At 42.3% G+C, this 26,426-nt stretch overlaps 1 protein-coding gene across 1 annotated transcript; it reads left to right on the top strand.

Moving 5' to 3' along the window:
* Positions 1–19,959: 19,959 nt before the first annotated feature.
* On the top strand, positions 19,960–26,383 carry LOC308289295 (CD276 antigen-like; the record flags this gene model as incomplete). Its single annotated transcript, XM_080730943.1, has 4 exons — positions 19,960–20,103; positions 20,751–21,017; positions 25,237–25,545; positions 26,310–26,383. Exons 1-4 carry the CDS (start codon positions 19,974–19,976, stop codon positions 26,381–26,383), a joined length of 780 nt encoding a protein of 259 aa, XP_080587069.1. The 5' UTR covers positions 19,960–19,973.
* Between the last annotated feature and the right edge of the window lie 43 nt (positions 26,384–26,426).

Raw genomic sequence — 26,426 nt, forward strand, 5'->3', positions numbered from 1 at the left:
CGCACACACAATATTATGAATTATAATAAATGTACTGTATATCTTTAGACTGACTGTAGATAAATGGTAGATAAGGGAGTGTTACTGAAGCTAAGGAAATGGTAAAGCTATCATGTGAGCAGCCTGTACAAATCGTTGTTTTGTCTTCTTGTATACCTCTGCATTTCCTCCACAGACACAGACCCAGGATCAGCAGAACGACAGAGACTCCGGACAACATCAGAGGGTAGAAATATGGAGGCAGGTCCTTGTCTTTGATGGCTGGCTTGGCTAGAGAGAGAGAGAGAGAGAGAGAGAGAGAGAGAGAGAGAGAGAGAGAGAGAGAGAGAGAGAGAGAGAGACAGACAGACAGACAGACAGACAGACAGACAGACAGACAGACAGACAGACAGACAGACAGACAGAGATTATCATTTATTAGTTGTTGCTTCGGCAGGTTTCTAGTCAGGTTTCTGAGCTGTCCAAGAATAATGTATTCTAACCTCACTGTTGACCTCACCTTACCATTACAGCTGCCTAGACCCCTTGGGAAGATATGGCTTTAGCTTGCATTGACTGGTCAACTGTGACATCAGCCTTAGGGTTTATACAGCAGCTGACCAATCAGCACAACCTCTAAGGCAGGGGTGCCCACACTTTTTTGACGTGAGATCTACTTTTAAAATGACTAGCTCAACATGATCTACCCATCCAAAATGTTTCAGCTGAGGGCCTGAGGGGGGCTTTGGAATAGCAGCACTGGCATTACATTTGAGACAAACACACTTACTGTAAGAGGGAAATAAATGGGAAATACTGTGGGAAATGTCTTCATCCCATTCTGTATGGAAGTGGTAGGTTTTGGGGCTCTTTGTAATGCTACTGATTCTTGAACAAAGTATTGCATTGGAGGTTTGCCTACTTTAGAAGCCATGAAGAGTACTGACAGGCCCTTCTATATATCATATTGACACATTCTTTTTATATTTTAATTATATATTTTTAGAGGCATGTCATGTGATCTACCTGCACACCCTTGGTGATCTACTGTTAGATCACGATCTACCTTTTGGGCACCCTTGCTCTAAGGCCTTATATAAAGTGTGTTTGTGATAAGATGATCTCACCTCTCGCTTCCATCCAGCTCTCTGGTGACTCTCCAAGGCCAGAGATGAGACACTTGTAGAATCCTTCATCAGACTTGGAAACACTGTGGATGGTCATCTGTCCTGTAGCCTGAGACCTGATGAGGGATCCATCTTTATAGAAATCAGCTGGACGGTCAGAGGATGGTTTAGCAGTCGTCTTGTCTTTGTACCAGCAGTGCAGAGTGACATCACTTCCCTCCATCACAGGAAGTACAGGAACCCCCACAATGACATCTCCACCTGAACAATGATAAATAACATCACAATAGAAAAACATTTATTACATCAGTCTGATAAATAACATCATAATAGTGTATTCTACTATCATATGAGGACATATGAGGACACTGACAAAGGCCATTTTTCACTTTCCCCAAATGTAGTACAGTAACATATCGTTCATTCTCATTTTAGGCTAGTCAATCTGAGGTTTGACCCAAAAGAAATTGCAATAGTAATGGTTCAAGGTTTTTTATGATCCTTAGGGTCATCCAAAAAACATGTTAAAAATGTTCCATTATATTCTTAGTGGATCAAGGTGAATTCATGGGGTTCAAGTTTGGGTCCCTTCACTTACTATACAGCAAAAAAAGACCTAAAAAGGGACACAACAAAACTGAGCTGACCCCAGAAAAGTGATGACTCATCACTAAACCATAGTTTTGGGGGTCAGTTTTTAGCCCAAGGAATGTTTTTTGTGCAAAACAAATGCTTGGAATGGATTCAGAATCATGAAAACCCCCTAGTTATAGTAAGAGTAAGTAGTAAGTGAAGGGACCCAAACTTGAACCCCCTGAATTCACCTTGATCCACTAAGAATAAAATGGAAAACTTTTAACATGTTTTTTGGATGACTCTAAGGATCATAAAAAACCTTGAACCATTACTATTGCAATTTCTTTTGGGGCAGGCCCTTTTTTTGCTTAGATTGACTGGCCTATTGTCTCCACCACCCAAAAGGCATGTTTTTGCTTCCGTCCATCCGTCCGTTCGTGCATGCGTCCGTGTGTCCGTCCGTCCATCCAGCTAATCTCCGGCGCCGTTGGCCCGGTCGCTGCCAATTTTTTCACATGGGCCTGTTCTAGTGCCACCAGGAGGCCGATTTTTGCTAAACTAACTTTTTGCCAGTGTAACGGAGGTGATCCAAAAGGACATTCCTATGCAACAAGGGCAGATACTAGACTTTTGAGGCTTCAGGCTGGGGCTGCAACTCTCCACCACACTCACCCCCCTTTGACCTCCTCCTACGGGGAAGCCCGGATCCGGGTCACGGCACCAATGTGACAGAGGTGATCCGAACCTCCCCACCCGGCTTCGAACCCGGGTCTCCCACGTGAAAGTCCAATATCTTAACCATTACCTCAAAGGGACATCCCTATGGAACGAGGGCAGATACTAGACTTTTGAGGCTTCAGGCTGGGGCTGCGACTCTCTCCACCACACCAGTACTCCAACAGATTTTGTCTAAAAATCCCACAAATTGGTAGACAGTATCTCTACAGTCATGTGATCGACATGGATCTCTCAGATTTTCCATATTCCATCCCGATTGGCTAAAACTGTCTTCCAAAGTTTGCAGGATTGGTCTGTTTTTAATAAAATGCCTGAATCATGAACGCAGTGTGCGATTTTGGTGAAATTGTGGATGCACATTCCCACTAGGCAAAGGAAGAAATGCCACTTCAATTATTTATAAATCAGCCTCATTGTGGCCAATTTGTTTTTACCTATAACTCCACCGATCAGTGTCAAACTTTGTATGTGCACTCCCTAGAGACCAAGGAAAAACCTTTGCCCTACATTTTTCACATCAGCCTTTTATAGCGCCACCAGGAGGCTGACTTATTTAAAACAGATTTTTGGATATTACTCCTTCAGATTTTATCCAAAAATAACACAAATCAGTACACACAGTCTTCATGTGATCAAGATGGATCTGTGCGATATTTCATATTCCATCCTGATTGGCTAAGATTTGCCTCCAAACTTTGCAGGAATGGTCCATTTTGAACAAAATGCCTCAAATCATTAACGCAGCTTGCGCTTACCGTGAAACTTTGCACACACATTCCCACTAGGTCAAAGAACAAATGCCACCCTTTCACATTGGCCTGTTATAATGCCACCATCAGGTCGACCTTTGAAAAACATTTCTTTTTTAATAAAATCATGCATGCAGCATCTGTGAAACAGCCGTGAAGAAGACCTGGCACCATTTTCACATTGGCCGATTATGACACCACCAGGAGGCCAGAATGACCTTCCTGACCTGGTGGAGACCTGTGCTCGGAAGAGCACTGCTTCTATTTGAATCTTGAAGCTTGTCCGACTCTCCACCAGCCGAAGGCATGGGGGAGAGTATGTTTTCGCCCCTGTCCGTCCATCCGTCCGTGCGTCCGTCCCTCCGTTACCAGCTAATATCCGGCGCCGTTGTCCCGGTCGCTGCCAAACTCTGCACACACACTCCCTGGATGCCAATTCAGAACCTCTGCCCCACATTTCTCACATGGGCCTGTTCTAGTGCCACCAGGAGGATGATTTTTGCTAAACTAACTTTTGACAGAACTCCTACAGATTTTGTCCAAAAATCAGGCACATCAGTAGACAGTATCTCTACAGTGATCGACATGGATCTGTCCGATTTTCCATATTCCATCCTGTTTGGCTAAAACTGGCTTCCAAAGTTTGCAGGATTGGTCCGTTTTGAATAAAATGCTTGAAATCATAAACGCAGTGTGCAATTTTGGTGAAATTGTGCATGCACATTCCCAATAGGCAGAGGAATCAATGCAACTTAAAAGATTTCAAATCAGCCTCATGGTGGCGCTATAACAGGCCGATTTGTGTTTTTACCTATAACTCCACTGAACAGTGTACCACGCTACTTTTACTTTACTTTAATTGAAAATTCAACTTCTCCCAAATATGAAAATGGCTGACAAGTTGTCTGACATTATAGACCATCAATGAGACACAGAGTGAGTAGACAGAAATTGTGTCATCTTGTAATGAACATTAGTGAGGACCAATTATATAAGATAAGGTTGAATATGGCTGAAGTGCTCCTTTAACAGAAACTGAATTGATTATGTGTACTGAACGTACCAGTTACAGTGAGTTTAACAGAGCCACTCCTTCCCTCTGAAGACTCACACCAGTAATCCCCACTATCTGAAGGTTGCAGGTCCGTGACAAAACATCCTGTGTTGTTCATCTTCCCCCAGTGACCTCCATCACCACCACACTCTGATGTCTTGTTTCTGATGTTGGTTCTCTTCACTCTCCAGCCTGTAGAGTCACAGCTCAGAAAGACAGACTCTTCTTCCAAGAATTGAGATCTGTCAGGACTGAATGTGAGAGAGGCTGTGGACGAGAGGGAGAAGAAAGGTGATTTAATGTAGGATACTGTATGTTCAAATTAAAACTGTATGTCTTGTTGCAGTTCTGTAATGTTTGTGTTTTATCATCATATCTGATCGACAAACAAACTTACCTTTCATAACATCACCACTACTTGGAACGATCACCATGGAAATAACCACTGGGGGGGGGGGGGGGGGGGGGAGAGAGAGAGAGAGAGAGAGAGGGTATATAAAGAGGCACAGGGCCGGATCTACAATATGGGCACTTTGGGCACGTGCCCAGGGGCCCTTGGCATCAGGGGGCCCTCCAGAAAAATAAGGGAAAAAAAAGTTGAGAAAAAAAAGTCGAAAAAAAAAAAGAAAGGAACCCCCAGCCATTTAGTTATCTAATCCAAATGAAATGAATTAAATTATGCCCCAAGACCCCCAATTTGGTGGTCACAAATGGTATTTTGTAATTTTTTGGGGGAAGGATATGGCTTGTTTTGACCATATATTAGTACTATAATTGTACATTGTTATTTATTTTGATTGTCAGTGGCCACACTGCCACTGTTTCTTACCTCAGACTGTTATTGTCTTAGGTGTGTTCACTGGCTGCTGATATCGTTAAGCTACTTTTTAAAATATTGAAAACGGTTAGTCTGGAGCCCTGTAGCGCGTACGCAGAGGGGGGCCCTTGGAGCTTCAGTGCCCAGGGGCCCTCAGAGGTGGTAATCCTGGCCTGATCATACACCAATGGCGGAGGCACCAACCTGCTCACCTGGAGCAACTTGGGTTCAGAGTCTTGCTCAAGGACTCTTCGACACTAACTCAGGTGGAGCCCGGGATTGAACTGGGAACCATTCGTGTTCTAGTGACATTTGTTTCTACCCAGGGGCATAGTTCTGCCGATTTAAAATGACTCCAATACGGAACTAAAACTTCCTATGATTGGCCGCTAGTTGCGCTGTTTTCCCCCCCGGCCGATCACAAAAAGAATTGCCCACCATTGGATCCCATTCATTTTCCCCTTTCGTTTTCTAACCTTAATTAACATTTTCATGAATACTGTATGGTTCCTATCGCTAGTTAAAAATTGCCTTTCAATCACCATCATATTCGTTTTGTCGAAATGTGGTCCAATGTATTTTAAAATAAATGATAAAGTTGCGGGGGGGCGTGGCCAACTAAACTAATACCAGCCGGCTGTGTTCTTCTTCGTGTGCTGTATTTCGGGAGGCTCCGACCACATTCTCCCATGTATCCCTGCGTTGCACGTGACTGTTGGCAGCCAATAGCATCTCTGATGCTTTTACAATTCTATGATGGCGACACCCATTCCAAGGGGTAGAAAGGGCCATTTGGGCTGCATAGAAACCAATGGCTTCGCTTCGTCCATATTTTTCTACAGTCTATGTTTCTACCCCTGACATTTGTTTCTACCCCTACAATGCCGCCATTGTACTTGCATGCTGTGCAGTACTCTGGTAAACCTTGTTTTTAAACATGCTCTATAAATAAAATTGATTGAGGTTTTTCATGATCAAAGGTAATTCAGGTGAATACTAAACACAAACAGGATGTATAACATCACCACTGTTTGGAACATCTGCGGACACATGCAAGCATTACTGTATAAGCACATATAACTCTAGTCCAGGCCGATTATACTTCCTTGTGTTTTTCATACACAAGGTAGTTTGGGTGAATAATCGATGACAGTCGAAGGATGATGATGATGATGATTGTGGCTTCATATTATGAAATACACAAGCGGGGCATTTTTGTGGTCAGACATGGAACCTTCAAGCACTTTATTTTGGAATGTATTCATTCTAATTCTTATTAATAAGAATATTACTAATAAAAGTAACAGGAGGAGGAATATGTATGCCCACACATCACGGCCATGGAGAGTATGTGGTCCGACTTCCACTTGATTGTTTTAGTGAGTGGAGAGCATTTGTTATACACATTATTCTGCTCCCATAGATGGACATTTTTTTTGCACACTAATGTATCTGTTTCCTCTGCATTAGTTTCTCCACCGTTATTTTAACATTCATATATTATATCTTATAAATGCTTATACTTATAAGTGCTGGTCATAATAAATGCAGTATAGCTCAGTGGAACAGTACATAATAACTTGGTCAGTGATCAAGTGTATTTGTTATGAGTTATGCATAATTATATACATTTTTATAACAAATGTTATGGAGCCTTATAAGTGCATCACAATGCATTATAGACACAACCTAGTATTTTCTTTGCATACAACATAACGAATCCTCATAATTTCCGTACAAGAAAATGGACCAACACACATAACCTGAAAGTGAGTGTAATAATAAATAAAGTACAACATAATAAAGTATGTTTGTACTTACAGGCTAGAAGGCAGAGAGACGTTCTCACCATCCTGTCTTGTTGCACACTGACTGACTGATCTGGTGTCTAGAGCAATGGTCTAAGGAATTGTTTCTACAACAGGGGGAGTGGGGTCTGGGACCCCTTGTGGGTTCTCAGAGTTACTACAGGAGGTGGTAACAAATGTTTCTGTGATGGGAACATTTTTTATTTTTGGAGCTGTGTGAAACACAGGCTCCCTATACGTGGCTGTGTGGGTCTGTGTGTGTGTGTGTGTGTGTGTGTGTGTGTGTGTCTGTCTGTCTGTCTGTGTGTCTGTGTGTATGTAGCCTGACTTCGGCGCGTAACTAGTGCCGCACCATTTACGCCACTCGCGCAATATATACATCAAAATGTGCGGCTCGGCCGGGAATGGTGTTCTATTACCTTTCGTTCCGATCCGCCTTACCATGCCGACGTAATCGGCAAAAAACGACGCTTAATTGTCCCCATTGACTTATAATGGGACAATGCAAGAAATCACTTTCAAGTATTTTTCTCTCGTAAACCATAGGAGCTACAGTTTCAAACCTCGGAGAGGACATTCATAATGATTTTAAGAATGAATCGAAAAATAATTACATCACTCGGCCTCATGGTGGCGCTATAATGGCCCACTTTACGTTTTGCCCCGTAACTCTTGAACCGTGGATCGGAAAATTAAAATTCTTTTTTCCCTGGATTCCTTGGGTCAAGACGCATCTCCCCATATAGGCCACGCCCATTTGCGCCAGGATAGATTTTCCGCCATCTTGAATTTTCTCCAAAACACACTTTTTGCTCCTTTTCCTACATATTTTCTTCAAATGTCACAAAAATCGGTACACATGATCTACACACACACACACACACACACACACACACACACACACACACACACACACACACACAGCTCCACTTCACACGGGTGTGATTTTTTAAATATCACCATGAATCCATATTGCAAAAACAATGTTCCAATAAAATAAAATAATAAACATAAACAAAGATGATTAATCTGCACATGATTTGCACATTAAAAATATAAATTAAGCATTTAAACAAAGCTATAGTTTCTGTGTAAAACTTTTTTTTAATAACATAAATAAATCTAATCTAAATGTATAAATGCTGTTCACTGGAGTGCATTGCCTTTACAAATTGGACACCGGACAGGAGATGGCTCTTCGTGCCAGCACTTTTTACATACGCACGCACTTGGGGAGACCTCCTCTTCCATACCACATTCTCCACAAGCGGAAGAGGTGTAAAGAAAAGAGTGGCGGGCCGTCCAGTGCGCCCAGAGGTCAGCAAAGTGCAATTTTCAGAATTATAATGGTCGCTGGACAGGAGACGGCTTTTCGTGCCAGCACTTTTGACATACACACACGCTCAGGGAGACCTCCTCTGCCACACCACACTCTTTGCTATGCGGGGGAGAGATGTAAAAGAAAAGTGGCCAGAGGCACTCTTCTGACCTCTGGCCACACTGGACAGCCTGCCATGCCTTTTTCTAACCTCTTGTCTTCTCACACACACACACACACACACACACACACACACGCACACGCACACGCACACACACACACACACACACACACACACACACACACACACAGAATCTATAAGCCCACAATGTGTTGCATCAGAGACGCATTGTGGACTTGTGAATCGGCTCGCCTTTGCACTTGGAGGCAGACTCTTGGGGGGGGGGGGGGGGGGGGATTTTCAAGAATCCTAAAACCACCCTGGTATAGTTAGGTTCTTGTAAAGGAGCACTCATTTTCTATTGACCATGACGGAGGTGCGCTGTCTCAGGCGACCTTGATCCACGTGAGACACCGCCGAGCAGGGACGTACTGGGCCCCTGATTCAACCTGGGAAAAAGAGTTGGAGAGGCCCTCATTGCACGCGGGCATCGGCCATGCACCAGATTTTGTCGCCTTCTGGACACGCTGCGAGGCCCCAAATACTAACCGATGAACGGTTACTGTAATTTTAGGTCTCATTGTTATTCTGGTATAAAGAGAGTCTAATGATGTAAACCATGTAAACCATGTAGAAGTAGTCAAGGAAGCTAGGGAGTAGTCTAAGTAGTGGGCCAGTATTCAGATGATATACAAGCCAGAGCATGGGGCCAATGTGATGGCTCTGTGGGCTGCTGCTACTCAGTGCTATAGACAGAGCTCTCTATAGCTGCTGCTACTCAAAGATTGTCCATCAACCAGCAAGTTGCATTTCATGTCTTTGTGATTATGGTCTGACCATCTGCTTAGAATAGAACTTGTTACAACCATGCTAGTTGTGATGTAGTAGCCTAATGCAGGTGTATGTAAGCCATGTTGTGTTTGTATTGTGTTTTAGGTATAACGGTGCCAAATAGGGATCTCCATGTATGGGCATAACATATATTGTATGTACATGGATACATATTATTATTAATAAAGGATAACATAACATTGAAAGTCCATTATGGGCTTTCCCAGAAACAAAATCTATTTTATGCCCATATGGAGATTTCTGATGTGATCAATCCCAGTCCGAAAATGTCAATATTAAGTCCATATATGTATATGGATATATATTAATAAAGGATAAAATAAATAAAATGTCCATACAGTATGGGCATTCCCAGATGATGCTCTGTTTAGGGTACCCCCTTATGCCCATATATGGAGATCCCCAGGCATCAAACCCAAGCCCGAACTCGCCAAGGCCCTGATTGGCTTGTCGCATGTCACATCGGTGTCAGGCATATTCGCCTATAACATATTCGCCAACACGCATTTGGTCCTTTCGCCTGGCATTTTCGCCTTGGAGGAGAGTCTTTTCACCTACCTGTCTGAGCCATTTCGCCTACCCTCAATTCTGCTGTCAGACTGTCCATGTTTTCATATTATCTCTTTGTCATTTAAATATTATAGTGACTGTGACAGTGGTGTTACATGTCAAACCTACACACGGCTATCCTATGCACTCCATAGTAATCACATCAATACAGAGCTATTGGAATCAGGTGCGCCCAAATAATTAATTAATCCATGTCCCGATACTATACATTCTTTGGTGCAGTATTGAACAGTATTGTAAAATGAACAGTATTGTAGGCCTACGGTATATTGTTTTAACACTAGAAAAATATTGTTCCTTCGAAACAATTGTGGGCTCGCTTCTAGCCGGAAAACAATGGCTATAAAAGTACAAAATGTCAAGATCGCAGGCAGTGCTCTCTTTGACGTTACTGACGTCAAAGATTGGTCAATTTTTTCCAAAAATGTTATGCAAAAGTTGACCCGCTGGTGGCGCTATAACAGGCCAATGATAGAAGGGTGGTATCTGTTCCTTGACCTATTGGGAATGTGCTTGCAAGATTTCACGCACATCCCAGGCTGTGTTCATGATTTGAGGTGTTTTTGGCTTTGGCCACTTTATCGCTGCTTGCAGCTATATTTATTATTATTATTTTATTATTTTATTGTATGCACTTCATAGGCATGTTAGATAAAGGTCCTTAGATTGCGTGTAGAATGTTTCATGCAAATTGCTAAAAAGAAATCCTAGAATAAAAACGGTTTTAAGCGTTTCACAAACTGCTCAAAATGATATAGCGCCCCCCTTTGGCCAATTGGGGTATGATTGGTTTTAGTGATATTTGGAATAACACTCTACATCTTTGCCAAATGCCATGAACATGCTACTTTGTATGTATGATTTAGAGGCAGAAGAATAATTTGCATAAAAATGCAATATTCTTTGAATTATTTAAAAAAGCATGTTTCAATTTTAAAGAAATCCGATCTGACAGATCTTTAGATATCGGTCCAAAGTTCACGTAAAAAAAAAATTGTGCATGTGACGCGAAAATTTCAGAATAAAAGTGGGTTTACGCGTTTTACAAACTGCTCAAATTGGCGGAAAATCCAAGGGCGGAGCTTACTTAACAACGACACAAATGTCTTCCGCTCGAGTCAAAGCATGCGTGTAACAAGTTGCATGTCTTCAAACGAAACGAGTCAAGACTTATGCCCGTTTGAAGTTTGAATTTTCAAACGCTTTGTATAGCGCCCCCCTTTGGCCAATTGGAATAAGATTGGTTTCAGTGATATTTGGACTAACCCTCTACATGTTTGCCAAATGCCATGAAAGTAACACTTTGCATGTTTGATTTAGAGGCAGAATAATAATTTGCATAAAACCGCAATATGAATTGAATTATTAAAAATTAATGGTTTAACGTACAAACTTCTCACCACATAGACTGTATAGGTATTGGTCCAAAGTTCATGTGAAAAAAGTCCCAGGAGGAGATAGATTTTTACTGTTTTTCATATAATTCCGAATTGTGGGAGACCTAAAGGTCAGAGGTCAAAAGTTAGAGGGTAAAAGTTGTTCGGCATGAGGAGACGCATAAGTGTATACAGGTTTCATGGCTGTATGTATAACACAGCATGAGCTATACCTGTTCAAAGATCGCACTTTCGAAGGCTTCCTACAGCGCCACCATTTGGCCGATTGCTATAAAAAATAATAGCACACTTCGCCACTGTAAACTGAACACATTGATGTTTTTATTTTCATTTTCTCACTAAGTATGTAGGAGTAGAAAGGAACCGAAGTTCCCGTCTACTGTATGACTGATAGATAAACAAATAAATAATGACAACATCTAAAGTGTGCTCGCCTTATAGGCGAGCCCACAATTAGGCTATACAAAATATATATGTAGGCTATTAGCCTATATAGGTCTATATAAGATATATGCTACACCTAAATAGCCTATAGAATCAACCTTGCCTGTCAACAGGCATAAAAAACTATTTTGCAATTTTTTAGGAATAAAATGTGATGTAAATAATAAATGTCAAATAAACTGTTAGATTCACTTGACACCACTGTCACAGTCATTATAATATTTAAATGACAAAGAGATCATTTGCAAACATGGACAGTCTGACAGCAGAATTGAGGGTAGGCGAAATGGCTCAGACAGGTAGGTGAAAATACTCTCCTCCAAGGCGGAAATGCCAGGCGAAAGGACCAAATGCGTGTAGGCGAATATGTTATAGGCGAAAGTGGTGGTGACCGTCACATCGCATGTCACTCTGAGGTAAAATGTCTGGGTTTCCGAGGCTACTCTGAGGTGTCTTACTAGTTTATTTTTGTGTGAGTCTAGTGGGAAGGACTTCCTATATGGTAGGGAATCTTAGGAGTCGAAAAATGGTGATATGCAAAGCATTCTGGGAGTTGGAGTAATGCAGTCAAACACAGAATGTCATGAAATACTAAGATTTCTAAAGACACGTTTTGAACACATAAGAACCCCAGGAGTGTGTTTATTGTCACCACAAACAACATTAAAATAAGATTTGGTTGTCAGGGGTGAAGTGAGCCTTAACCGAGGTGCAGTGGCGAGGATCAGCCGCCGGGTGACGCCTCCGTGCCAGGGTTTGCCTGCGGACACGAACATAGAGTAAACAAGGGGCTGGACCCCAACTCTATGGGCTGGACCCCAACTCTATGGGCTGGACTCCAACTCTATGGGCTGGACTAGCGTCATAAACCTACCTAGGCTCCTCTTGCGCTGCATGTTGCACACACTCCACAAAGCCGAGAAGAGACTGGTGTGGAGAGACCGTTAATAAGGGAGAGACAGAGAGTAGAGAGTTCTTCTACCACAGACTGTAACTGACGGCTCCGTGATCTCTCGCAGCATTTTTTTTTCTTCTTTAATTTTGAAAAGAAAGATGAGGATAACGTTGCTGGTATTAGCCCTATGGACAAGCTGTTACAACACTTCTGTGCCAGGTAACGTCAAGTCAAGTTGTAGTAATTGCATATTACAAGTGTAGAAGTAGAACCCAAATGTGGCCAAATGTGAAAGCTGTGCTGTGTGTTGCTCAGCTCTTATCTAGTTATAAACGTGTTTACAAAAATACTGTTTGAATCATGTATTAGATTTAGAAGTTTGTGTAGGTCAGTAGCCTACGTAGGGATGCGCGGAAGCCAGACAGAGCCGCGCTGAGATGCGCTGCTGCGGGCATTACACTGCAAACACGAAATATGATAGAATGTGATCATTTACAGTTAGCTGACTTTTCCTGTCCACTGGGTGGACAGCTCTGCGTTATTGATGAGATGTTATTGATGAGATGATTGACAACGTCTTATAAATCCATGAATGTGTACCGAAAAAACTCTATGGTCCGGACTCGTTGTCAAATCTGTTGTTGTGTCTGTTTCATTAGGGCTAATCAAACCATGATATTTTTGTTAGAAGAAAGCTTATAATTTATAAACTTCCTGTAGTCGTAAGGTAAGTTTTTCTTGGTACGGCATTGAACATTATTTCAGAATGTCTTGAGGAAACTATGATTATTTTGTGTTTATGTTGTAGCCTACATTGCTTGCAAATTAAAAAATATCAAAGTTATTTTAATTCCATGAATAAATTAGGCTATAAATACAATCGAAGAAATTATATAAATTAGAACACAAATATTTAAGAAATATTGAAAATAGCTGATCTACATGCTCACAAAGGGGCGCAAAGCGATTGTGAGCTTGTAGATCTGCTGTTTTCACTAGTTTGGGTCACGGGCAAATGTCTGATTTCTCTTTTGGGTCACAAGCTATAAAGTTTAGGAACCACTGGTATAGACCATTGCTTAGCAGAGTTCAGTGCAATGCATAAGTGATGACAATTAAGGCTATATGGGAGCCCAACTAAAAGTAACTAAAAAGTGACTTAAACGCATTACTTTTTGGTGTAGGCCTACGTTTTTTTCTTTTTTTTTCTTCTTTTCTTTCCAGTAACAACACTGTTGAAGACCCCTAGTTTATGCCATTGTGACCTCCACAGGTTTTAGCAATGGGACAGGTGGCCAATAGGGACATCTGGGCACTGAAGTACAAAAGTACATCAGACTAAAGTTTATCCTTCAAATTATGTTGACGATATGTTTTGTAGAAATATTAGACCTTAATTATTATAATCATGTAGGCCTATACTTTACTGTTGTATGCATGCTTCAGCTGTTACCTTTAAATCATGTATATTTTACCTTATTTCTCTCCATCTTCCAAAGCATAGGCCTATACCTGGTTCTTATTTGCCTACTCTGGTTACCCAACCCAGCACTAGTTTAATCATATTGGCATACAGTAACAACCATTAGGTTTTAAAAACAAAATCAACATGCATTATTTCACATACCATTGTTTACCAGTCTGGGGTCGCTTAAGTCGCATAAGTTGGCAGACAAGGTAGCAGGCTACTGTGTCAATGTTCCCAGTCCCATGGCTTCTATGCTGCTTGCTTCCCTGCTTTTTCACTTTGTTGTTCAGGCTATCATGGATTCAATGTCTAATCTGTTTTTACATAATCTTCTGTCACACGTTATAGCCATGCTTATTTTCCCCCCGCTCAGTCGCCATAATTTCTCTATTAAATCGCCCCGTCATTCATATTTATCCTCCGACCTTAAAATATGGGACAATTATTTTCCAAAAACGTGACGATCCCGTATTTTACGGGACAGTTGGTAACCCTAAAGGTCGATTCACACTCTTATAAAGAGCCTAACTTATTTCGGTTCGGCACTAGGCGAACCCAAATATGAGTCGTCGTCCCCGGTTCGGGGGGGGGGCGTCAACCGAATAAACTCGGCTCCACGGTGCTGCCGAAATTTTGTGAGCTCCCGACTTAATTTCGGTACTCAGCGGTGTCTTCTCATTCATTCAGCCCGGCTTCATGTTCATATTCTCGGCTGTGAATCCAAGGAAACAGTGGTCGTTTGGGAGGGAGACACGGCGACTTCCAAATGCTTGTGTGGCCATGTATTGAGCGTCGCAGAGCGGATACATTGTCAGCTGGTTCTCGCGCGTGACAGACACACACACACACGCACGCACACACACACACACACACACACACACAGCCTTGCTGCGTGTCTAGTTGCCGACCGTTTTAAAGAGAAAAGAAGAGCTTAAACACAACGTTGCTAGTGTTCCGTGTTGATAGGTTTTCCACGACGAGTTGTGACTGTGTGCATGCAGCAAGAGATGCGACACGTCTATAATGTGAGCTTGTAGTTTAAATGTTTTCGACAATGCTCGAGCGTTTGTGAGAGTGAGTGAGAGAGAGAGAAGAGAGGTGGTGCTGCTGCCTGCTGGAGCTGATACTCACTGGACCTTCGGTCATTCAGCGTGAAGCGTGAGGGCCAGTCAGATATGTATCCGCCCTGCAACGCTCATGTATCGGCGACAAACATTGTCATGCCGTGGACCTCCAATATGTACAAGCGACTTCGGCACTAGCCGTTAAGCAAGTATGAATGGAGGTGGTTGTGTTCCATTTTATATCCTTCTCCTATCACAGCAGCTCACAAATCTTGCTGCTGTGTTTGCACATTGTCGTATTTTACCCAGTAGATATGGGAGTTTTTCATCACTGGTCATGTTTCAAACTCTTTGTGGTTATGATCTGTGGGAAGTATGTGTCTCTGATGTCTTGGTACAGTGGGCAGGCGGCTAGGAAGTGTAGTTCATTTTCCACTTCATTTTGTGCGCGGTGGGTGCAAAGTCTGTTTTCTCTAGGGAGCCAGGTATGCCTATGGCGGCCTTTCTCGATCGCAAGACTGTGCTCACTGAGCCTGTACCTAGTCTGTATTCAAGATTTGTCTCTGTTTTGGGTCTGTCAACTTGCTCAGGTATTCTGCCACTATGTATTCTCTAGTTTGCTTAGCTCCTTTCGGAACCACTCACTCCACGGCTATGCCGCTCCGAGATGTGGTTCCTAGTCAGGGCATGCCCGAATGAGGTATTGCCGGCAATGCCGGGGGTGGTTCGCCAGGTAAACAACGGCTCTTACCGTCATCCAAGCGTTGTGTTGAAACAATACTTTAAAAATGCTCACTTTTTTAGCCTGGTCTGTGTCAGGTAGCTTTCTTTCTGCTGTTTTATAAATATTGGTTTAATCCAGTGAGTTTTCTGTCGGGTGGCTCAGCTTGTGTACAGAGTTCCTGGACCAGTTGGCTGAGGGGGCATCTCTCTAGATTTTCTCTGTGTGTGAGTGCCTTGTTATGGAGTGTATCTGGGTCACTTTCATTTAGGTGGCATATATATATTCTTTTTTTATTTTATTTATTATGAGTGGATATTATTATGAGTGGATATCTTCCTAATTCTGCCCTGCATGCATTCTAATAAGGGCCGGTGCTGGGGACGACCTACCAAGGCAATGACACTCCCAAATGATCACAGCAAACCAAACTTAAAAGCAATAGCAAACACATAAAACATGGGAATTCCTACCACCTTGTCACCCTGTCCCAATTATAAGAGCCCCAGCACCAGGCCTATAACAGAAAACAGAATTAGGACTCAATGAAATATATTTACACAGACAAGCCTATTTAAGTACAGGCTATTATGAATGAACAATAATGTTGGCCCCACAATATGAGACTAGGAAACAGGGACGGCTCCAGGGGGGGGCGCTTTAGCGTCACCTGGTGAAGGCTTAGCCCCCCCCCCCCCCCACAAACCCAATTGTGATGAAAAAATATTTAAAGAATAAATAAATAAGACAATTGACTGTCTTCTATGTAAACCATAATATGAAATCATACTTTTTATGCTGGAAAGCATCTTCAGCCTCACAAAAACCCTATCCGATCACCTACAGTCCTCATATTTGGAGCTGGAAACTGCCAATGATCTGGTCTGTTCAGTTATTCATAACCTAGGTGAGAGAATCTTGTTTGTCGTATTAGTATTATTTATTATTGTTTGTTGACAAAATTCATTAGCCCCCGCTCTAAAAAAAGCCAGCCCCCCCATAGCTCCCTCAGTCACAATTCTCTGGAGCCGTCGCTGCTAGGAAACCAAAGTGCTGTGTCTTCATGATGACAGGGCATTGTATGACTGGTATGGGAGATTAAAGAGTTATGGGTATTTCTTATGGGGCGGTAACACCAAAACAGCAGCAAAACAGCAGATTGACACCTTGGCCTGAAATAGCAGGCACAAGCGGCCGTATTAGTATTTTAGTATAATTTGTAGACCAACATTCAGAGACAGTAATGGAGAGATGCACCATGAACATACCGTGTTCGCCTGCGTAGCACACACTCACACACACACGTCCTCAGCGGACGCTGGGCAGAATTGCTGGTGTGCGTGGCAAACTGTTGCCACAAGCCAGGGCTGGAACTCCGGAAGGAAAGCCTAGAACAACCACACTCACGGTCAAGTTCAAGTTATAATGATACAAGTAATTGCTTAATAGCAGCAAAACCAGAGGAACCTACCTTCACTGAGTAAGATACAAATATAGCTAAGCCAGAAGGCCAGCATGAGCTGGGGGACCACCTCAGTGCTGTGCATACTGCACACACATGCAGTGCAAGGTGCAGCACCCCCCACTTGAACCAGAGACAGACAGCTACTGATAGCTGAAAGCCATACTGCTTAAGTACTGCACTCAATCAGTAGACTAACAAGTGGGAGGAGGATGGGTGGTGGGAAACGCCCATACTGCTACATTTCAACATATTCTCACCTACAAAGCGTCAGACAACTGGCGCGCTGTACTGCGTTGGACGAGGGGACGCTTTGGGTATGCCTACTGTTTCAAGTGTTGGACGCATTGTGTATGGCCAGTGGTCTAGGACCACTGGCCACTATAAACAACGGAGCACCACTATAAACAACGGAGCCACGCCCTCTCAGGCGCCGATGAGCCCCGGGAGCCGCCGCCGAGGGAGCGGTAGCGACCGAGCCGCCGCGGCGATCGGTGCGAACGGTGCATGAGCCGACTCAGCAGCGTTACCGAATTATGTGCCGTTATGGACAGAATAGTACATTTTGGGGACTGCTTCCGCGTCCGAATGGGACTACGTTCTGTTATCATCCACGTTGTCAAATATAAAAGCACAAAAAAAGGAATTTCCCAGCCGTCTCCTTAGCTCAGTCGGTAGAGCTTGATTACTGCTAAAACTGAGACTCGGTTCGATTCCCTGTGACTGGAAAATATTCCAGTAAACACGTGTCGGCTCATGCGCACTAAGACTCTCTGTTCGCGTCTGACAGATGACGCTCTGTCAGGGGGTTGAAGCAGAGGGGGAGAGAATGGGCTGTACATTTGCATAGGAAAAGGTACGAGGTACTTTTTGTTGTCCTGCAGTTAATTCCCCCCGATTGCTCATATGCCTTAGTGTTGTAGTTAATATCTCATATGCCTTTTTGTTGAATTGTAGGCAACATTTCTTGTGCCACTCAGCACTGTGTGCTTTCAGAGTGGATTCAATGCATCCCCATCATCTAAACAGTCCAGGTTGAGATCCAGGGGCATGTGTGGAAGGGAGCGGAACCGGAGAAATGTCTTCGGCCAGGGATGCATAGCCACTACCAACAGGCTGTTTTGTTGATCTGAATGGACATTGTAAAGTCTCATCTGTTACTGCTTGGTAGAGGACACAAATGTCCCAGTTAGTGCTGGGGGGTGGCTTGGATTGCTTGGATGTAGGCTGGGTAGGGTCTATCACCCTGTGACACTTTGGCATGGTTGAGACAAAATCACCACGACAAAAGAGTGAATGGACTAACTGAATAATAATTACTATATTATAACATTATGGAGGCATGCTGTTTTTGTAAAGTGATTTGAGTATTTTGAGAAGTGCTATAAATAAAATGCTTACTGTTGTTATTATTATTATTATTAGGCTATTATTAACCCATTTAGGCCTAACCTATAGAATAGGGCTAAATCAGAAATTAGCCTACAAAACAAATATGTTGCTACATACTGTACATGTACTGTAAGCCCCTCCCAAACAGCAAAATGTGTTCCCGGCCTGAATGGGTTAATGTTATTATTAATATTAAAATAGATTTTCATGGAATTTTCGGTCACTATGGCAACAGACTAAACACCATGCGACCACAAGTTTCAAAACTGCTGTCAAGCATATACATACACATGTTATACATCAAAATGTTCACACCATTCTGCTGCTTCTTGCACTTTCTATGGGTAATCTGTGTGATTTATAGTTTTTTGTGCTGTAACCTTTTGTTTGAACACTGTGCCTCCCATTCAAACCAATGGAACTTTCAAACTGTGCTAACTCAGTTAATTTCACCGTTTCAACACGTTTTTTAAACTGCCGTCATGAGTCCTACACTGTGTTCAGTTAATCTGGGCAAGTTATATTTTTAGCTGTAGACCTGCCTGAATCCAGCTATGCTTCTTTCACCGAATGTCAGTGTAATTTGACCTTGACCTAAATGCATTTTCTTGACTTCTGATGATCTCAAAGGTATCACCAAATGAATGGGCATCCCTAACTTAGTTGGAAAGGACATCTTAAGTGTTGGGGGTCAAATCTGACTTGCCTCCACATCTGAAAATAAACCTTATGGTATGTACTAGCTATGGTAGAAATGTCATGCTTTTTTCAAAAAGTGCACAATCTCTCATAATATGAGAGCTTAGCCTCAGTCTCAGTGAAGAGAGGCATGGAGGAGGAAGAGGGACAGATACCATGTCTTTTCAAGACTGCTTTCTAAATTTGATGTTAATTGTAAACCCCTTTTATATTAGTTCTTTTTTTTTTAGAAATTATAGAAAACGATGACATTTTGGTGCTTCTACATTTTTGAAGTGGAAGCATCAGTGTTGCAAGTAAAAGAGTTCATTTTGAATCATGACGTGCCAAATAATTTTACATTTTTTAACTCAATTCTTTTGTGCTACGAACAATAGAAAAGGATTGATATTGATCAATAAGGAACCCATATTTAATAATTAAACTTGTTGTCTAATTATTTTCTTTTCTTTTCTTTTCTTTTCTTTTCTTTTCTTTTCATTTCTTTTCTTTTCTTTTCTTTTCTTTTCTTTTCTTTTCTTTTCTTTTTTTTTCTTTTCTTTTCTGGACAAGGGCTGGTAGTGCAAACAACTGTTGGAGAGGATGCTGTTCTACCATGTGATGTTGGTCCCATCATTGACCTGGCTGACCTGCCCATAAAGTGGTTCAGGCCAGGTTCTCAACATCATGTGTACTACCAGAGGAACAGGCATGAACTTGATGGCGATAAGGATCCTTCCTACATGGAAAGAACTTCTCTCTTCAACGATAAAGGCAACGTGTCCCTCAAACTGTCCAGAGTGCAACCATCTGATGAAGGAATCTACACCTGCAAATTTAAAAACAAGGAGTCCACTGTTCAACTCAATGTTGGTAAGACAATTGTTCAGAAAATTATGTAAATGTGGCAGAACCTGTGCACGGTGGAGCAGTGGTTAGCACTTCGCCTCACAGCTAGAAGGTCCTGGGTTCAATTCCTGCCGGGGGACGTGGTGGGTGCTGGGGGCGTGTTCCTCCCTCCGCGTCATCAGTGCCCACACCCTAGGTGGGGTTGGCGATAGGGCCTTTCTGTGGAGTTTGCATGTTCTCCCCGTGTCTCCTAGGGTAGATGCCCTCACAAAAACATGCAGTAGTCCTGGTTTCTATACTACCTCCCCCTAGCCAGTCGGGTGCTCCACAATGTCCCCTGGCGCGGCAGGGGGAGAGCGGAAACCAGGACTACAGGTTAGGTTGTTGCCACTGGGTGAGAAAATGGGTTGCAAAACCGTGGGATAAAAATTATAAAAAGAGAGGTAAAAAAACAAATAAAAAATAAATAAAAAAATGTGGCAGAACCTAAGTCTTAAAAAGAATATAGCTTATTCTTATAGTATTCTTATAGCTATACTATAGCCTCCAATTCCTGCTTGGCGCGATAAGAGGGGCCAAGCAGGAATTTAAAGGAGAAAAAAGGGAATAAAATGTGACAAGATGAGACAATTCATCAGTTAACAGTAAAATAACCTCTCACCATGTTACAGCTACAGTTGTCAAAGTCTCCATGGAACTAAAAGGTGACACAATAACCTGCTCGTCCAGAGGAATCTACCCAGAGCCCACACTGACCTGGTCCACCAGCCCTCCCACCAACCACACCTTCTACAACTCTACCACGGTCACCAACACTACAGAGGGGCTCTATGATGTCAACAGTTTTCTGAACTTATCAGCAAAGTACTCACAGCTCAATTACACCTGCTCGGTAGGCACAGAGAGAGGAGGAAATACTGCCACCTTGAGACAACTACGTAAGACATTCAATCTACTGACTTGAATAAGCATTTTACAATTAACACAATGAAAGTGAATGTTATGCACAGTAGCAGATGCAAGCATATCTCTCCATATTTGAGAACTTTCATTTTCAAAATCTATCCTTTCACAAAATATTTTCTGATGGATATCCATTGACAAATACATATGAATTTGGGGGTCCTTGACATGAAAAAGATTGAGAACAACTCTGACCACAGTTTTACAGATTGTTTGATATGGCACAGGGCACCTACAACATCAATCAAGCATTTCACAGCCTTTATGCGTTAATGCCGTTTCAAAATGATGCAGTAACTCAGAGGTTAATCACAGAAGCGATTATGTTAGATCACTGTATGTAAACTCAGCACAAAAAGAAAGGAAACATATTAATAATACATTATATCTCCCCTTTAATAATACCAATTTGTATTGTGTTTTATATCATTTGTATTGTTGATTCGTCACCTTTACAGTGAGGTACAGCTTGTAAGCATCGGGTATTCGAGGCATGAGCTACACAGCCAAACGTGTGGGTAGCGCCAACCCAAAATTTGCTAACATTTGGTCCATTATATCTCCTCTTTAATTATGCCAAATGGTAGTATTGTCTTTGATATCTGTTGATTTGTCACCTTTACAACGAGGTACAGCTTATAAGCATCGGGCATTCGTGGAATGAGCTACACAGCCAAACGTGTGGGTAGGGCCCCTCCAAAAATGGTAAAAATGGCCTGGCAGGCCTGCAATACTGTTCTTTTGGTGTTCACCTTTGTTGCTTGGAGCATTGAATGATTGCACTCTCCCACAGTAATAAGGAAAGAAAAAAACAACACATATTGGCAATTTTTACACTTTGTTAATGTTAAGCTCAGTGTCAGGGAAGCCCAAAACGAGAGTAAAAGCCAGAAGAACAGTGTATTGCAACTAAGCCATTTTGGCAAAATTCTGGTCGGCGCTACCCACACGTTTGGCTGTGTAACTCATGCCTCAAATGCCAGATGGTTACAAGCTGTACCTTGTTGTAAAGGTAACGAATCAACGATAAAAATGATATAAAACACAATACAATTTGGTATTATTAAAGGGGAGATATAATTAATTATTAATATGTTTCCTTTCTTTTTGTAAATAAAATACAGTAAATGTAAATAAAAATGAAAAGAATATATACAAAAGTGAGCAGTGCAAACATGACACACGTGCATATCTCCTTGTATGGGCCGTTCTGTCCTTGATGTTAGTTACTTTATGTGTATGAGCACAGATCTCCATATATGGATCTGTACTAATACACGGATCGGACTAATACACACAAAGGGAAATGTTGGAGAGGTTTGCAGTATAATCACGGTTATGAACTCTACATCGCGGTATGCATTACACTACTGCGGTATGGCGGTATTGCGGTTATTGCACCCAGCTCTATATGGGCAGATATAAAACATCTCACTGTGCTCTCATCTATACTATAATTTTGCGAATGTCTGAGTGAGTGTCTGTCTGTCTGTCACAGCGTTTCTCCTCAGTGGCTGGAGCAATTAATCTGAAATCGCATCACCATTAGCATATGAACACACCTGACATAACTGTGAAGCCCGTTTGTCACTTTCACAAATCATATGCTGTATATTAGCATTTATATGGTGTATCTATATCTATTCTGCATCTAGCATGAGGCATATCTATTCTGCATCTAGCATGGGGCAACATGTTTAACCAGCTCTGTGTGTGTGTGTGTGTGTGTGTGTGTGTGTGTGTGTGGGGGGGGGGGGGGGCGGGGGGGGGGGGGGGGTGTGTTGGCTGGCCCTCTTTCAGATGTTGTCATGTAGATCGGTACACAGTATCTCTGTAGCCTTTAAACGAAACGGGTATTTCTTACATTGATGCTCCTACATATTATCATGCAAGCACCAGAAAGTTACTTTCCATCCCTCATATACTGTGTGCACAGTGCACACCCCATAACCCACACACTGCACATCATTTCGGAGCTCATATCTTTGAACGGGTAAGGACTAGTTTTGTATAGTCCTTAGAACTAATTGGCATACCTCCAGAAATGGAGATTGAAACTCAGCGTGGCAAAGACGCTGTCTGCAGCCTTCCATCTTAACAAGAAGGCTAAACATGATATATTCTGTACCGGTGGAACACCCCTACCATTTTGCGCAGAGCCAATCTACCTTGGTGTAACATTGGACAGGTTGCTCATGTTTCGCCGACAACTCGAGTAAAGCTAACAACACGCGTGGCATTGATGAGGCGACTAGTTGGGTCAGGCTGGGGTGCCGGCGCAAGAACTTTGCGCATAGCAACCCTGGCCCTTGTTTACTCAACTAGCGAGTACTGCGCTCCAATATGGAATCGCAGTGCTCATACTCACCTCATCGATAAGCCCATCCACGAAGCCTTGCCAGGATGCCTACGCCCCACTCCTGTGGACAGAGTTTTAAAAACACTGAGAGAGCTGGCCTTTTACCTAAACCCACTATTACCACTATTATGGCACTATTACCTAAACCCAAACGACAGAGAGAGATCTACACCATTCTATTTCCTTGAGCACACACACATTTTCACCTATGAATACTTTATGTCCGGTAACCTAATCAGTCTTGTGTTCATTATTGAGAAACATGTTATGTCTCCAACTAGAGGGGAATATACAATTATACATCGTTTGCGGACGTCGTGCGTCAAAACAGCCGCCCCAATTATTTTCCATGAACTAACCAACACCGGCAGCTGTGAAAAATGTCCTGCAGACTGTCCACAGCCATTGTTCTCCTTAGCTCTGCCGACCCAAACAGTGGTAGAAATGGTATGACTCGAGTTGGTCCCTCGTCTGCAGTGTTAATTTTGAGAGCAAATGTGGATTTTTTATACATGCCAAAATACATTTGTGTCAACAAAATCAACTGTAGATACAGTATGGTCTACTAAAATCTTATGATATTTTGTTGACTAAAACTAAAACTTTTCAGAAGACTAAAATATGAACTAAATTAAATTGTAGTGTAAAGTGTCCATTTTACACTTGCATGTTGAAAATGGAAGATATGCTATTTTTTTTTAACAACACAGAGTCGGATGGATAGATGGACAACCTTTTAAACCAGGGTTTCATGCCAGCCTGCCTTGAATTTATCATGCAGAGATGTTCCTCGGCCATGGCCATGGCCATGGAGTCACATTCTTGATCAGAAACGGTTCTCTTTGTTTAATTCAGCGTAGGCAGCCAGAAAAAAAAGAAATATTAAAGCTAGGGTAAGCGATTTCATTTAATTCAAATAATAACAAAATGGGTCTATGTTCTGATAGTACTAGTTACTATAGAGTGTTTGGTCCATATTTGGACTTCAGCCTTATCCCCTGTGAGGAGAAAAAAGCCGTTTCAGAAACTGGGGACCGAATCCCATTGCTACAGTGGAACAAGGTACAAACTGTTTCATGGGGGAAATCTCGCTATTTCTACATCCCATTATTTCGACTAAGGGCGTCGGCAGGTTAGCTACTCACCTGCGTCAGGGTTACTGAGGTTAGGGTTAGGGTTTGGCTTAGGTTTAGGTTTAGGCATAGAGGTTAACATTCACCAGCGTTGGCAGTTTAGGTACTCACCAGCGTCGGACGTCGGTAGGTTAGCATTTCACCAGGTTAACATTCACCTGCGTCAAAATACTGGAACGTTGTACAAATGACACGCTCCCGTTTCATGTTGCTATTTGGGTTGATACGTTCCTGTGTACCCAGGATAAATTGTCAGGATGGCGCTTGGCTTCAGTATTTTCTTTATTAAGACTAAAGGCTACTTTCCAAGTCATCTTTAGTGTGCACTGGGGGAGACTGTGGAAGGAATCTCCCGCCACGCAGGAAAGGTCATCGGGATCGGGACTCGAACCTGCAACATGCTGTCAGGCTGGCATTGCAGCCTAGGGTGCCCGGACCACCACGCCCACGGCCCGGGTCAGAGAAGGGATGTTTTTAGTTTTACGCCATGAAAATGATCTTTTTCAATTGCTTAGAGACACACATTGTACTCATTATATAACCACACCAGATGATCTATGTCAACTTCATATAGACGCATCAAAAACAGGCAATGTACATTAATTATGGCACCCCATCTTTAATTAAGATTACTTTTAACTTTGCTTCCAAAACAGACTCACTCTAATAACTGCTGGGTCAACGTGTCTCTTAACATTTCAGCTCCAGTCCCTTGCTACGACTCTGTTGAGGTTGAGATTTCCTGCAAGGCACCCAGCTTTTTCCCCCCGGAGGACTTCAGTATCACCTGGAGCTTCAACCACAGTGAGACCATCCTCAGCTACTCCTCCGCCAGCCGTCTACCTCTGGTCCAGGACCAGTGGAAGGAAGGAGTGAAGGGTGTGTCTGAGTCCGGTGCTCTCCAGCTCAGCGCCTCCTCTGTGAAACTGGAGGGTGTCTATGTATGTGAACTCAGCCATGCTAATTTCACACATGTCACCTATGCCAAATTGAAGATAATCCAGAAAGAAGGTAGTGTAATAAAAATACACAAATAATACTTTTACTTGTGATTTGCTCACATAAAATCCTTTGTATCGAAGCATGACAGGAAAAAAAGGATGGTAATTTGACTTATATGAGGTTATAACAAAGATAATGGATTCTCGCAAGCAGGAGTCCTGTTGAACATGAACAATGTAAAGAAAGGGAGTTCCTAGCACAGTATGCAACATCACCAGTGCAGACCTTGTATTTCTCTAAGTTTGCCAGGTTTCATATTTCTGAAACCTGGCAAATCTGGGTTTTAAAAATGGGATATTGTAGAAAGATAGCACAATACATTATACATTTTCCCTCTTTTAGGTAGTTCTGTCCGAGCCATTGTAGGTGGAATTGTGGCTGCAGTTGTCATCGTTATAGCAGCAGCAGCAGCAGCAGCTATATTCTTGTTCCGAAAATCAAGAAAAAGCAAAAACAAAACTTCAGAGGTAAAAAATAAAATCAATCCCCACTGACCCACTTTTAATTTATTTTACATATTGTAGGTTGATTACATTGTTGAGAATTTCCTAACCACTCATGTCATCTCTCTATTCAGCATGGAACAACAGATGAAAATCAAGCCCTTCCGCCCTCACAAGGTACAGTCACTGTTTTTGTACAGTAGTGATGCAATGAATATGTTAGACTAATAATTAATATTTTAAATATAGGTTAATGGTAATGATAATGATGCAAAGTTTTCATTCGAAGACAATCTTCTTATTTTTTTTATTTATTTTTTTGTTTAATAGGACTGAAGCCAGAAGTGAAGCAGGACTGCTACGACCCGGCCCTACCCTACTCTGTGTCTCAGGTCCTCAAATGAAATCCTTTCCTTGTATATTAGTCCCACCCACTGAGTAAGCATG

This window comes from Nannobrachium achirus (genome assembly GCF_963921795.1).
Source record: "Nannobrachium achirus genome assembly, chromosome: 1".
NCBI classification, from domain to species: Eukaryota; Metazoa; Chordata; class Actinopteri; order Myctophiformes; family Myctophidae; genus Nannobrachium; species Nannobrachium achirus.